Source organism: Manacus candei, unplaced genomic scaffold (genome assembly GCF_025592945.1).
Source record: "Manacus candei isolate 608988 ecotype Guabito, Panama unplaced genomic scaffold, ASM2559294v1 h1tg000025l, whole genome shotgun sequence".
In the NCBI taxonomy this organism is placed as follows: domain Eukaryota; kingdom Metazoa; phylum Chordata; class Aves; order Passeriformes; family Pipridae; genus Manacus; species Manacus candei.
The window spans coordinates 8,600,545-8,615,931 of NW_026138073.1; the positions used below are offsets into that span (position 1 = coordinate 8,600,545).

Consider the following 15,387-nt stretch of genomic DNA (forward strand, 5'->3'; position numbering starts at 1 on the left):
ATTGTACAGCACTTGTAGGGAGCTTCACACAGGTATGGAGGTTCATATGGATGTTTCCATTTGGACCTGTGCAATAATTGGAGAAGGGAGTGGAAGGGAGGAGAGCATGTTTGAGTCTCTACTGAGCAGAAACCCACAGATGGAAACACAGAAGAGTTCACCTCTGCAAACATCTTTTCATACCCCTTGTGCAGCTGATTTTTTGTTGGTCTCACAACTACAAGACACTCAGGGTCTCCCCTTGCTAAGTTATGTGACACCACCCATTGGCTTCAGAACAATTTTTTCCCAGCAGTGACCCTGTATTAGGCATGAACATCTCTGGCTACTTTCAGTAGTATCAGCAAAGGAAGCAAACATCAGTGGCTTTTTACTAGCAACTGATGTTGTGCAGCAGACCATTCTTAAACTTGGCTCCTCAAGAATGTGTGCATGTTCTGCGCCTCTCACAAAGGCTGACCACTGTGGAGACTGGCAAAGGGGGATCTCCATCCAGCTGATTTCATGAAGGTGATGGGCTGATGTGGAAATGCTCCTGTGGGCAGAAAGCCAACACAACTCCCTGCTGTGCTCAGCCCTGCAGGGATTTTGTTGTTCTGTGTGTGATGGGGTATGGAGTGTGAGAGGGCAAATGAGAGGTGGGGGGATGCCTTCTCCCCCTCTGCTCCTTGAGCACCTGTTAAGCAGCTAAGGATACACTGGTTCTGGATTTGCAAATCATTATAATGACAGACTGTGACAATGAAAAGAGCCATGAAAATAGATCATGTAAAGAACTCCTGGATTAAAAATCCCCTGGTACACTGGGACATGATAAAACTCCACTAAGTCAATAATCTGTGCATTAAGAACTCCTCTGGTTATGTAAAGGAACTAAAACAGTCTGTTTTTCTCAGTGAGCCAGAGGAAGCAGTAGCTTGGGTATGTAATAGGATGATAAAGAGTGCTTGCTCTTCAGTAGCCCTTACAGTGTAACTTGATTTACAGATCAGATCTCTGCTGCTGACAGTAGAAAGACTGTAATGATGCCAATGACCGTGTCTAAGAGAGTCTCAGTTGTGTCTTTATTCCAAGTCCACAGAAAGGAAATAATAAAAACAGATAATCACATTAAAGTAATGGTTTCAGATGACACTCACACAAAATAAGGTTATTCAGAGTTAAGCTGCTAGTTTGTCTTCTTCATTCCCATGTTCTTGAATATTGCAGGAGCCCTGGATGGGAGTATGAATTTATGTACCGTGCATGCTGAAACGCCTTGCGATTCAACAGAGCTGGGAACAATGAGCATTAATGACAATAATGGTATTAGAACAGCATCTACAGAGGCAATCATGACACAGGGCCCTGTTGTCCTTATCCAAGAGAGCCTATTATGCAAGTGAAAAACAGGCAGGAGACCTACTTTCCAATTCCCTCCTCCTTTATAGCCTTCATTGTCTTGGGTGCTTTGTAAGCTATGTTTTACCATCTCTGCTGGAGTTTTATTTTGTATTAAAAGGAGTGCCAGGTATGGATACTTTAATGTTGAAGATGTACTCTATATCTGTTTTACATTTTCTCAGCCCTTAAGTATGACTTATCCAAAACTGACTCCCCTGGCAGGTGAGGAAAAATGCACCTTTGGGAGCATTTTGTCCTCACACACACCCTGTCTGTGAACCTTCTCGTTGGCATCAAGTTTTTTGTGTTAAAGCAGGTATGAAATAAGTTGTCAAAGTTAAGTAGCTAAAGAATAGCAGCTTAGAATAATTTCTTTTCATGTTGGACTGCCTCTGAGTCCCTGCTTAAATGCTATGCAGGGCCTTCGGTATTTCCACCCCACCTTTCTCTCTCCTGCAGCTGAGTGAAGGCTGATTCCCTACTTTGCTGCACCAGTTGTTTTAATCCCCAGATATGTAAACTGCAGAAGAGGCTATTGCTATATTCCTTTTGGTTTTGAAGTACCTCTATAAGCCCTCACTTACATTTCCCTTGTTTACCCTTTCAGTGTCCATGTCATCCAACTATTAAGGTTTTTAAGGTCACCACCTCTCTCCTGAATGCACAGAGGGTATGGGGGTACCCCTGGGTTTCACTGGTGAATACTGCAGAACTCCATGGGATGTCAACAGTGCTGTTTTCAGTAGTCCTGCTAACCAGCAAAGAAATAATAACATTTCCAAAACCAGGAACAAACTCTCTTACTTTCAAAGGCATCTCTCTACTACACCCACTTCTACAGTGTGTCAGCCAGTGCAGTAGAGAATCACATCCATCATCATAGACTTAGTGATTTTAAGCATTCAAAAGAACTGATGGAAATACACTGGGAAATTTATTTTTAGGTGCAGCATCAAAGATGTGATCTTGCAGGGCAAATATACTGTGATTTGCCTCTCAGTCATGCAAGTGTGCTGAATGGCTCTTTCATAAGGAAGACAGAAGATTCTCTTGTTCAGACTGTTCCTAAAGGTAGTGATGTTCTCATGGAAGGCTAAGCCATTCCTGCAAGGGATGTAGAATGCATTTTTATTTCCAAGACAGTTTCTTTCTCTCCTTTGTAATTTAGGCTGATTCTACCCTCATGGAATAGTTCCCTGGAACAGCATAACCTATCCTGTTGCTTTAGAAGCAATTTCTGTAACTAAGTATGCAAAATATGCCATGAGTGCTTCCAGTTCAAGGCAAACACAGCTTTGTTTTTTAATTGTTATTAATTGACTTTAATTGGGGCAGTTTTCTGAATGCCCCAACAGAACCAGGTAGAAAACCAATTCCGAGGAATTAATGGGAGTCAGATGGTTTAGTCCATTTAAAAACTTTGAAAACCCCAGCCTATGTTACAATATTCTTTGAGGAATACACTTAGTGTAAGACAGTCTGAATTATCCAAATGCAGTTTTCCAAAACTCCCTGTTATTCATGTTCCTCATTATCTATAAATTACATTCAAAATTACCTTAATTACCTGAAACCTTGATTATCCAAACATATTCATTGTCCCCTGTGGTATTCTGATAATTGATCTTGTACTGCATTCCTCCAGCTGATGCTTCACTGGTTATGAAATGAAGGCACATTTGGTCTGCCACGTGCTACTGCAAGCTTGTCTTTCTCTCTGCTCCTCAGCATAGACTTAAGGCAGGGTTAGAAAGAATATATGTAAAGCTCTTGATCATCTGCCATTGATAGGTAGTTGGAGAAAGTGGATCTGTTAACAGCTACTCCAGCAGCAGGTTCAACAAAACCTTCCTTGAGATAACTTAATTCTGGAGAAAACAGAAGAGGATGAAGTGAAACTTCCCTAAGCAGCAAGGTACTTCAACACTGCCATAAAGATCTGGCTTTTCACAGTTCAAATCCAGTGGTTAACTCTTTTGGTCAAATGAATTTACCTTCAAAATTAGGCAAAAGGAATCCCATGGAGATTCACCAAATATTAATCTGTTTATTTTATTGCCATGACTCACCCAGAGAAGAAAAAAAAGGTTGTACTTTCAAGTAGGACAGTCAATAATGCTTATGGTTTGTACAGAACCTTAATTCCCAGCACATTCTATGGTATCTTTCTACCAAGGTAACTCTTGTTTCCAATAAAACTTATTGCCTGGAATATGGCATCCAATAAATTTCAAGAAAGTAAATTTGTCATGACTAATATTTAGTAATTAATTATTCCCTCATTATAACTCCTGAGTCATGAACTAGAATATAATTTCATAATGATCACATTAGTTTTGAGTATGATGGGGCTGCAGACTTAATTAAGCCCCAATGCTGAAGCATTTTCTCACAAGTTGTTTCTTATTCTCGGGTGGAGAGGCAGGATCATGAGCTTTCTTTCTCTGTTTGAAATGAGCTGTTGCAATGACATGTTGCAGTTCCAGCAGCGTTATTGTAATAAATTGAATTCAGTGCAGTTTTCTGGTGGTGCAGGTCATTGGACAAGACTTGTAGCTGCTGAGCATCTTTGCATGAATATATTAGTTTCTGAGAAAAATGCCATCACTCCAATGTTTAGGCCAAATCCCTGCTCTTTGACTGTTGCACCACAGGTGATGTTTGGTTTCTGCTCTCAGCTCCAGCCACGGCTGTTTATTTCAGTGCTCTTGTACATTTATAATTGGGATAGGTGCATTGATAGCTTCATGAAGTTTCTTCATATGTTTAAAAATATATTAGGATATATCATCTGGATCAATAAAGATGTAGTTCTTAGCTGAAATGGGTTGCACAACAGGATCTTCTCAGAGCATCACAGCAGTTGTAAATAAAGTCCTTCCGTATCGGGACTTCTGCAGTTCCAATTCGGTCACTGGTTATGGCTTTTGGACCTTCCAAGATCAACAGGTTAATGTGATTCTAAGAATGTGATCATGATTCCTGGTACAAATGTAAGTTTAGATCTGCAGTAAATTTCCACCAAATGAGACTTGGATCAGAGGGTGTTTCTGAGCCACAAACGCTCCCTCAGCTGTTCTCACTGTGGTTCCACTTAGGCACCTGCTGTTGCCCAAGGCTGCCCCTGAGGCCAGGAGCTGCAGAAAAGGACGTATCCTACAGTAAAACACCTCTTGCTATGAGGAACTGAGCTTTTAGTTGACCTACTTGACATACCCTAAAGGCATTTAGAGGGAATATCAAATATATGAAAGACCTGTTTAAATGAGAAGTGAACAGTTCTGAATGTCGTATTTCCCTGCTGTGGCCCTCTGTCTTGTGGAGTCACTGTACTTTGTGTAGCAGTACTTTGTACTTCAGTCTGCTATCTTGCATGATTCAGTCTATGAGCCACATCAGTACTTAAATTAGATGTATTGACTTTTTTAAAAGTAAAATAGTATTTATTGTTCATTTCTTGGAACTACTGCATATTTCATTGACGCTAAAAATTATTTTAAGTAGTTCCAGTGGAGTAAGAGGATCAGGTAGAATAAAAAACCCCACTGTATAAAGCTGCAATGTGGTCTTCAAAGAGTGCACTTATCATAGTGTGGAGAGATCCATGTCAAAGATATGCAGTGATTGCTCTTGGCTCTAGTGGAACCACTAATTCTCTGTTTTATTGCGTAAATCTGATCATCTCTATTAGTGTAAACATGTACTGAGCTACCTTATCAAGATCAAGTTATTTAGATAATTTGTCGTATCTTAATGGCTTTTTTTATTAATGGTGAGATGTGGCAGAGCAATATAAAAAAAACTGGGGTGTGTGTGTTTAATAGTCTGAAGCAATTTTTAAGTTTTTATTGTAACTTTATTGCATTTGCATTGGTTCTTAATCATCTTTATTGTTCACAGCTATGCTATTTCCCAAACTTGCAAGTTCTATGATATACTATTTTCTGTATTGTTCCGAAGCAACCTTCTAAAATATATTTCAATGCAGTTCTAGTAAAACCCTATAAAGAGTTCTCCTCCACCTTTTCCTATTATGAGATGCTCACTTTTAATCCAAATAACCTCTGCAGATTTCCTTCCAAAAGTCAGTCACTCCGTCTTCTTCAATAGGGCATATTCTGGGCCTGGGGAAACGTCAGTTTTTGCTTTGCTACAGTTTTATGGACGTCCTGATTCTGTGGGTTTACTGGGAACTGAATAGATGCCTTGATATATTGTTGTTGTAATGAAGCAGAATATGTATTTGATTAATTTTTAAGGGCTTTTTGATGCTCTGTGTGTGTACGTGTTCGCTCACTTCTTAACTCCTCCTATAGACAGTGTCTGTGGAACCATTATTGTTTTCCTCACATAGAGAAATTGCTCCCATAGCCTTCAAAATGTGAAGAATTGTTCAAGGGCAGAAAAAAGATAAATGACTGGCAGTTGTTTTTCAGTTATATTAATTTTATTAGTCATGCATTCTCCTGTGGTTTTTTGCAGAGCTCTGGGATTTCTTTCTGTTAGCAATTAGAGCTTTTAAACAAAGAAAACTTCTGCTTAGATGCAATGATGAATTTAATACCCCTGCCTACACTCCTCAGTGAGAATCTAGGGACATTGTGGTGAGTTTTAATACCTGAAGCTTTGTCTGACTGATTCTCTCTGCTTGGGGCACTTGATGCAAATTCATGTAAAACAGAGTGGAAGAAAAGAATAATCCCTCACCCCACAGCACATTATTGCTGCATTCCCATCAGCTTATGGATGTGCAGAGGGGTCTCTCATACAGACACATAACATAGAAATAATCACTTACTGCAGTGTTCTGCAGCTGGTTCTTCTGGCCCCAAGGTGCTGTGTTCCCTCCTCGGTGAGGGCTGGACTGGCCCCTGAGCAGGAGGCCAGCAGGGGACACCATCCCTACGTGTCCCTCACATGCTCCCTGCTGTTACCCAGCCATGGGGGCAGCATCTAATCTGTATTAATCCTCAAATGAGCAAAGCCCTGACCTCCAAGGTCAGAATTGTTGTTGAGTGTTGCTCTCTAAGTGATGGGGTGTTTTCAGTGGAAGGGAGAGCAGAGACTACCGTGCTTTAAGTCATTCACCTAAGCTTATGAAATACATGAAGCAATGTTGTCTCATAGGTATCACAGTTTGGGACACTTTTTTAAGGAAAACCAATTAGTCAAAACCAAAACATTAATGAAAAAGTCAGTTTTGATGTGTTTCCCCAACTTAAATTATTAAGGAAAATTTTTAACTAAAATACTTTTTATGTAAAATACTCGAATGCCCAAAATAGATATTTTAAGAGTTATTAAAGTTTTGGAAATGTTATTAACTACTACTTTTCATCTTTGAACTGTGCTTTTAATTATTTATTTTCTTGAGATTTTGACTCTTGTGCTGTTGTGAGAGAGAAGGAACAGGACCAGTACTTCCATTCCCATGTGAGCTATGGATTCCTGACCACGTTACACATTGAAAATAAATAATTTTACCTGAGTTAAGAAATTTTGTAACAAACGGTGCAGAAAGCTAATATTGGTGAAACCCAACAGCTTCATACAGAAGCAATTACCCTTTCACTTTTAGATATTCTGCCTTTTCCCCCTTGTATTTTGTTCTTTTAAAGCCTCACATATTAAGAAAACCTGTCAATTTTAATGTTTTTAAGTGGTTCCTCAAGAAGACAAAGAAAAAAAAAGAACTTTATTCCTATTGTTAGAATGTCAGTACCTGGAGAGCCTTTAATTTTTTCCTTTATAAAGCTTTGAATTGTTCTGTTTGAAGTTCAAATTCAGGAATAAAACAAGAGTCAAAACTGAAAGTATGTTTCTATATAGCAAATTAATGGACTTAACCAGGAAAAAGCTGTGTTTAGTTCTAAAGCTTGTCACATAAAAGGAATTTTAACCTCTTTGGGGTTTCTTTTTTTTTTTGATCCCCCAAAGGCCATTTTTCTAACATTTTAGAACTGCAGAATGTGTGTACCTTGATAGTTGTGTGTGAAAATTTATAATGGGCACTTCGTGAGGTTGATCAGAATCCCATTGAAGGGAACACAGAGCCTGGCTTAGACCTTAAATGCAGAATTACAATAATTTAAGCTTCAAAGTCAAAATTCGTATAAAGCAAATAAAAATTACAGCTGTGCCTTTGAATTTCAGGCTCCCCTCTATGTGTATTAGTGGAAGGAAAATTTCATTTCAAGTGGTCATTATGCAGGTGTTGGCCACGTGTTTTGCTTTTCTTGTAGAAACTGAGTCCTCCCTGTCCGACCAACTCAAAGTCACGGTGCAGTTACCAAATGCTCACTTTCCAGTCGTGACCCATCACCTCCAGCGTGAGCACGTCCTGCAGCACTTACATGTCCATGGGGAATTTGTACTTGTGCTCGGCACTGCTGAGCGTGGCTTTGACAGTTCCAGGGGCCCGTTGCAGAACCACATTGCAGTAACATCTCTCAGTGCCAGTCTCAGAGGGCCCTGGTTATTATGGTCTGAAAGGTCAGTGGAAGAGCAAGAGGGATTTACAGAAATGTGTGCAGACTTGGCTGTTGAGGGCTGAGAGCTGAGAGCTGGCACACATGTTCAAGCATCCTTGTGCTGCTGGTGTTCAGAAACTGTTGAACCGTGTGTGCTTGGCCACCAGTCTGAGCTTTTCCAAACAAGTCACAATCTTAACAGACCAACAGGCTGTTAATTTGAATTATTGAGGAGGTTCATGGTCTTTGGTGCATCAAACGCCTGCCCAGGGTTGTGCAGGGAGTGGTCTGCTGTGCCCAATATATAAAAGGACAAGAGATTTGGTTGAAAACATTGGTCATCCTTAGGTTTTAGCTCAGTCTGAGGGCAGCGGGTCTGATCCACTCTTGCTTTGCAGCTACTTTATGGTTATACACTTCCACTAAAATACCTGGAGTTTTAAGCTACTATCTACTGGTATTCTTTGAAAAACACTGACATTCCTAGTTGTTTAATGAATCTTTAATGGAGCTTTTAGTGTGTGTGAGGGTTTGCATATTGATTTGTGTGTGCATATTTGGGTATTAAGAAGAAAAGTAAAGCTATTGAGAGACGTCTGCAAGATTTAGAGAGAGAAATGTATTGTTATGGATTAGAATAAGGTGTAAAGGTTTTTCACTCCTTAAAATGGAGAAGTTGACATATTAAATTGCATATACTCTAATGATGTGGACTGACTCAGAGAATTTGAAGGAAATAACAGCTGTGCACATCAAAGCTTAAAAATAGAAACTTCATTAGTCAGTAGCAGTTCAGAATGAATGAAGAAATCACGAAATTATTAATTATAGTGTTTAGAGAAAGGAAACATTAAGTTCTAGCTTTCTGAAGGGAGAATGCTGTCTTCAATCATGCAGCTCATCTGCTGGGTATCAGCCCCTTGTCCTGCTGAGCCACTCTGTTAAAGTGGGGGCTGTTGTCCAAACATAGGCACCTACTGCAGTTTCAGATACCCCAAGATGATTCAGGTTTCCCACCTGAATGACAGTTATGACATAGGGCATATGGGAGATCCTGCCCTTCTGGAGTGGCAGCTGGATGCCCTGAGGCATCTCAGATGGCAGTAGATGCTTCTGTCTAAGGAGTAATTGCACACAGACATAAGTACAAACTCTCTTTCACTTGCAGCTTTAATACACAGGCATCAGGAGTTCCTAGCAGTGTTTTTGCAGTGGGTAATTGCAGAAAGCAATGAACAATTTATGTAATTTTAAACTTAGGAAGAATTTTGAGGTGAATAGAACAGTTATACAGCTTAAAATCTGACCAGGATATAAAGTTAAAAACTATCCTAATGTCAAAAATTGTAGTTAAAAACTATGATTTAAAGTTGCAGGGGATGGTTGTTTTCTTAATGACCTCAAATCCATGAATTCATTCTAACATTTGCCTTTTAATATATTCATAGTTAAATATAGCTTGAATGTTGTCCTAATTACATTCTCATGTTAATTTAGCTCTGATTCAGAATTTCGATCATTATTCTTTGTAGAATTATTTTGAAATGATGGAAAGTTCAGTAAAGATGCTCTAGTGTGTGATTGTGCCTTTGAATTATTTATCACGTTCCAAGACAGAAATATAGTTAAAACCTAGTTTGAGTTGTAAATGAGTTTTGGTAATGTAAGGAGGAAGTGCAAATCCTTTTTGCAGAACGACATGTTTTATGGGTGCATCATTAGGTGCTGCAGGAGAGCTTTGAGGCCCCGTGTGGGCAGAGAGGCTCCCGCTTAATAAGGAAACATCCACTGCACCAACTGGCAAATGCTGTCTAAGCAGATGAGACAGATAAAGTGTGGAAGGGGAGAGGGAGAGATACAGAGGCAACTTGCCGAAGTGACAGTGCAGATTAGTGGCAAAATCAAGAAAAGAAAACAGATGTCCTGTGTTGGTCACAACCAGCCCTCTCCCTCTGCAATGTGCTATGGAAACAAAAGCTCTCACAAGCAGTGTTTAGCTCGTGTTTTTCACAACCCTCTGCAGTGGCAAGTAGTACAGGGCTAATATCAGGTTGAAGAAACCATGATTAATGCAAAAATTGTGTTTGTGACCCTGAGCTAGGTAGAGAACAAACAATTGCTGCTGAGGTGTGTACGAGTCTGAGAGGGTGAGAAACTTCTGGGGAAAATTCTAAAGGAGAAAAGGAAACTTGTCTTAATGTAAGCAGCAGTTTTGCTAGAGGTAAGTGAGGGGAAATTCTTCATTTATAAATGGTTCATTGAGCCATGATAATAAAGCAGTGCTGCAGAAGAAGGATAATTATCTACTTAAGTATCAGATGCCCTAAGGGTACAAGCTTCCCTTCTTTCCTTTGAAAAATGAACTCAGATTAAACGAATGTCCTTTTTCCTGTTTTAGTGTTGACATGGATTTCCTTTTTATGAGTAAAATTAATTAGTTTTCCTATTCCTTCATGCTTGGTATGGAAATCAGGTCTGCCAAGCAACTTTCCAGCTCTTCCCTTGGGCCCCGAGCTCAGCCAATGGCATCCTTTATGGAGGTGCTTTGTACAGTGTGCTGGGAAGGCACAAATGAACTACAAGGGGTTTACTGTGCCCAGTAGCTTACCAAGAGGCACAGCATCTCAGAACCAAAACCCCACAAAACCAGGCTTTTTGTCCCCTTCCAGGATTGTTTTGCTTCCAAGTACCTGCTTTCTAAATATATACATCTCCTTTATTAAATGTTAATATGGTAAATTCTAAAAAGAGAAAAGGAGAATAGTGGTGGCATAGCTGATGCTGCACTAGAAAAACCAAGAAACAGATTTTCAGATCAGATTAACACCCACAGCTGGGACCAGTCTTCTCCTGTTCTGCTGGGAGCTGCTAGAGGTGGAGCTCGCTTGAAAATTCTGCTCCCACTTTCACAAATATCCATTACAGACTTGTCTGTCCTCATCTGGACTCTGAAAAATGATCAAAACCTGCCACTACTTCTTTACTTCAAAAAATGTCTGGTTTTCTCCCCATCAGAAATATAAGTGTGATTCCTACAGTAAACTTGGTGAATGCAAACATGTTGTCTCTGTGCTTATGGAAATAATTAATCTTTCACATGTATTAATCTTTCCTTGTTTCAAATGTCTCATGTGGTTCTTGAAAATCAGGTTGATGTAACGTTTGTGTGAACCTGTTAACTGCAGAGCAACTCCTAGTTATCTTTCCTGGATTATAGAGAATATTCCTGAATACCTGCAGGCTTCAAGAGGCAGTAAAAATAAAGATGGCTGTAATACAATGGCATGGAACTTAATTTTCTTCAAATAGTCCTTTGAACACTCATTTTAATACTGAAAAAAATAATTTTCATAGCCTTTGGTCATGAAAGTTCAAGTGATGTTAAAGGTTATCTTAAGGTCTTTATTCTGCAAATACTATTCTGTAAGTCAGCAAAGAATCCTGTCTGCAGGGAAGTGAAATGAGAATCAAGTCCCAAGTTCTTGCTTGTTGGATTTACACAACTGAGGCTCTGCTAATAATTCTGGACCATATTAATAATGTTACAAAATTGACTTTCAAGCAAGGAATCATAGCAATTATTAATTACTGTGAACACAGCAGATCCGATGACTGTGAACAGCATCTGTGTACTTCCATTATTTACTTTATAACTTCATTTCACTGACTCACGAAGCACAGTCACCAAGGTAGAATTAAATCAGAGTATGTTTACAAGGTTGTGAACACTGTGCTTAAAAGGAAACAGTCTTAATTATCTTATTTAAAAAAAAAATAATATTTATAACAGTTGAGCATTCCTTGTGAATCGTAATTAATGTCATGTACAAAGAAGCAATCTACTATAATCAGCACACTGTCAGCTTTTCACATTTAGGTACCAAAAATAAGAGTTGTAAGATCAAGATTTTAAAAAATACATATCACATATGTGGAAAAGTATTGTAAAACTGCTGTCTCGGACCACACTCCCAAACCTGTCTTAAATTCTTTTGGTTTTCCACTATTTTGAATCACAAAGGAAAATGTCTCTGACTTTCAGAGCTGCTAACACGAGCATTTCTCCACTGAGATGGTAAATTTGAGTGTGTGAAAACTCCTTTCCTTTAGATGTCTCAGTAGTAGCACATGGACCTTAGTGTAGTCATTTTGGCCATATCTAAGGAATTTGAGGAAACAAGATCTGAACAAAGCATCCTAAGATTCTCCGTATTTAGCTCTATGTTCTAGATGCTCTTGCTGTATCGTCAGAGAGGAAGAGTTTAGTCACTTTGGAGGTGATCAGAACCAGGTTACGAGCTGGGGGTTGAGACACTCCTTGTGGACCTTGTGTTTGTGCCTTGACACTGCCACCTTCAGATGTCCTCGTTTGTCCCCTGCGGCCGGTGGAGCGTTTCCGTGACCTGTGTCCCGAGGAAGTGGCTGATTTATTTCGTACGGCGCAGAGGGTTGGGAATGTGGTGGAGAAACACTTCTGCGGCACCTCGCTCACCATCTCAGTCCAGGTTTGTGAGCCAGTCAGCTAAAAAAAAAAGGTTTAATGGTTTGTTTTTATCAAGCTTTCAACCTTCTTCTCTGGTCCAATGAGAAAAGGACATTGGAACTTCAAGGGGCAATAAATGCAAGATCATAGTAATAAAAAAAAAAGAAACCAAATGACTGCATTGCAGTCTTCCAGATTTGCCACTGAAAAAACCTAAAAGGCAAGCCACTGGGAAAGTGGGGTTAATTAATAACTGCAAAACTTTGGAATAAGCCTGGAAACACTCCCAAACACAGTGCTTGTTTGTGAATATTTCAGCAAACACTCTTCCTTGAAAGGAGCATTTTCAGGACTGACCTAGAGAAGGCAGCCACATCTCCTTGTTCTGCACGTAACCCAGTGCTTAAGATGGAAATAGTGATTCCTCCTCACAGCTATTTATATACAGGAAGAGTGATGTAGCCATGTAAATATGTTTCTGACCTTTCAGTTATTTCTGCTGGGTGTTTTTATACCAAAAATGAGTTCTGTTTAAAGCAAACCAGAAGACTAAGCCCATTCATTAGAATCAAAATTTAAGCAAGCATACTGGGATTAAATTCTCACTTTCATGTGTGTTTTATGTTCACAAGGATCAGAAATCTCTTGCTAGCTATTGAAAAATATGATCTAAAAGAATGAAAAACTGCTGTTTCTGTCATCTAAGACAGAGTTGCTCCCTTTGTCATGGCCCGATATGAAAAGGAGCCATGTCCAAAAACTTTGTGTTGAATGGTCCTCAGGAAAAATATGCTAAATTAACATACAGTGTAATTGCATGTAAATGATTATTGAGTAAGATTTCTGAATTCCTGTGTGATCCTTGTTAGATCCTCTAACCTGAGACTTCTTCCTTTGCTTACAGGATGGCCCCGAAGCCGGACAAACGGTGAAGGTGAGTGCTTATTATGCAGAATACAAATTAAGAAACAATTATAAGAACTAATTAAAGATCAAAGCTGGTCATCTACAGACCATTGCTGTATTGTTATTTTATCCTTGAGATCAAAAAATCTCAAATGTACAATAGCAATAAATACTTTTCACGGAAATTGCTCAAGATAATGTTTACAGGTTTTCTTCCTAGACAAAAATATTCAATCAAGAAAATATCTTTTCTAAGGTGCTCTGTGTATTTATGCAAGGAAAGCCTCATGAACCAGGCATCTGTTTTAGTTTTTTTGTTTGTTTTATGGAGAAAATATTGCCCTTCCATTCATAATCTCTTTGTTTTTCTGTTTATTGCCTAATGAGTTGTAGCTAATTATAGGAACAGTTAAACTGAACCACATTATGAAAAATATACCTTTTGTCTATCCTTTCTCTCAACACATTCATACCACATTCTTGTTACTGAAGTTCAAATGTAATGGAACCAGTGAAGCTTAAAACCAGATTTTAAGTGTACTTCTAAAGAAAAGGCGGGGGTTGGAGGGGAAGAGGAGGATTTATGATTATAGTCTCCACTTGAGTAATAACACAGATAACATCCAAGATGGCTCTCCAGCCATGTTTCACTGCCTCGTAATGCAAATGCATGTGTAGTTAGATGATGTGCCTGAACATTAGATAAAGGCTATTTTTCACGTTTGGAATCAAAGGAAATATGGCTACGGGTTAGCACTTCGTAAAATCAAATTAGTTGTCTCAGAGAAGCTGTTTGGGTTGATTAAGAGAACTGTAACAACCAAACGATGGTGTATAGCAACATTTTACTTTTTTCCAATTTGCCGTATTGACCTTATTTTTCCTACTGTTTTTTGTTGCCTGCTTTGAATATTTAACAGAGAGGTTACAGGGAGAGAGAAGGAAAATGAGAAAATCCCCAAACTTTGGGAAGTGATGAAGGAATGTAATATAATTTACTTCAGTACTGTGACAAAAAAGATTACTTGGCTCATGATGTGGAGTGCATGGGAGTGGGTTTCACTGGGAATGTCTGTTGATAGGTGAAATAATAAGTTTAAATACTTTCAAAGTAAATTCTGTCACTATCAACAACATGTTTTAAGAAGCAAATGACAAGATTTCTTTTAATATCTTGGACAAATGTTTTTTCTCTGTAAGGAAAAGGTTTATAGGAATGATTATATTAATATGTGAGAAAAATTTCTAATATGAATGAGCAAAGCCAGATGTAAAAATTCCCATCCTCTGTGATTGTGAACAGTAACAAAAGCTTATGTAGACCTTAAAAAGGCAGGATGTCCTGTATTGTTTTATATTCCTACTGGAAACAAGGAGCATTAAGTGTTAATCTGTTACATAATGGCAGCCACCCTTCATGCTTCCTTCTCACACTTTTAATAAGCACTGAGATGAAAGCACTGATTTTAAACTGTGAACCCCCAGACTTTGTAATAATGAGTGTGTATTCATAAATCAGAGGTTATCAGTTTGCATTTCTCTACTTTTCTGCACCATTGGGTAACACTGTAATTTATCATCTTCACTTTGGGATGTTTATCATCCAAAAATGCCAACAACTATTTTCTTCAGAGAACTTAGAGCTTTTAAAACTTCAATCAGGGAAGAAATTACTATGATCAAGATCTTCTTTTAAGTGAACAGTGTGGTGGATACAGAAATGGCTGGTTTCATTCAAACTACTCTGAATTAGAAAGTTTGAAAAAACACCTATGTGACCCACAAATAATTTATGAACCTTAAATTCAACGTGTCATGTGTTTCTGTCAGTGGATTTCTTTGGATGTTTGTTTTTCATATATCAGAATGCACTGTAATCCAGTCTTCCTCTGAGGGAGCTTTTAATTAAAATTTCTGGAACAGACTAAACATTAGAAAAACATTCTAATAGTAAGACTAGCAAAACATCACAATAAATATCCAAGGGAGTCTGTGTAATCTGTTTAAGTAGGGTAGGCAAGCGTATCTTAGGAGCTAATTAGGTGTAGCTGAATTTGCTTTGAAGGGGGTCACATACCAGATGGCTTCAGGAGTCCTTTCCATTTGTATTTTGTAAAATTTTGTATACCTGTATAGATGTAGGCC

The 15,387-nt window shown here is 38.7% G+C and overlaps 1 protein-coding gene across 1 annotated transcript in view; it reads left to right on the forward strand.

The window, feature by feature from the left end:
* FHIT (fragile histidine triad diadenosine triphosphatase) overlaps positions 1-15,387 on the forward strand; it is a 543,577-nt gene that overhangs the window by 391,115 nt on the left and 137,075 nt on the right. Inside the window, exons 4-5 of the mRNA XM_051788828.1 lie at positions 12,213-12,358; positions 13,241-13,270. Coding sequence (XP_051644788.1) covers positions 12,213-12,358; positions 13,241-13,270 — 176 coding nt within the window. The remainder of the gene's footprint in view (positions 1-12,212; positions 12,359-13,240; positions 13,271-15,387) is intronic.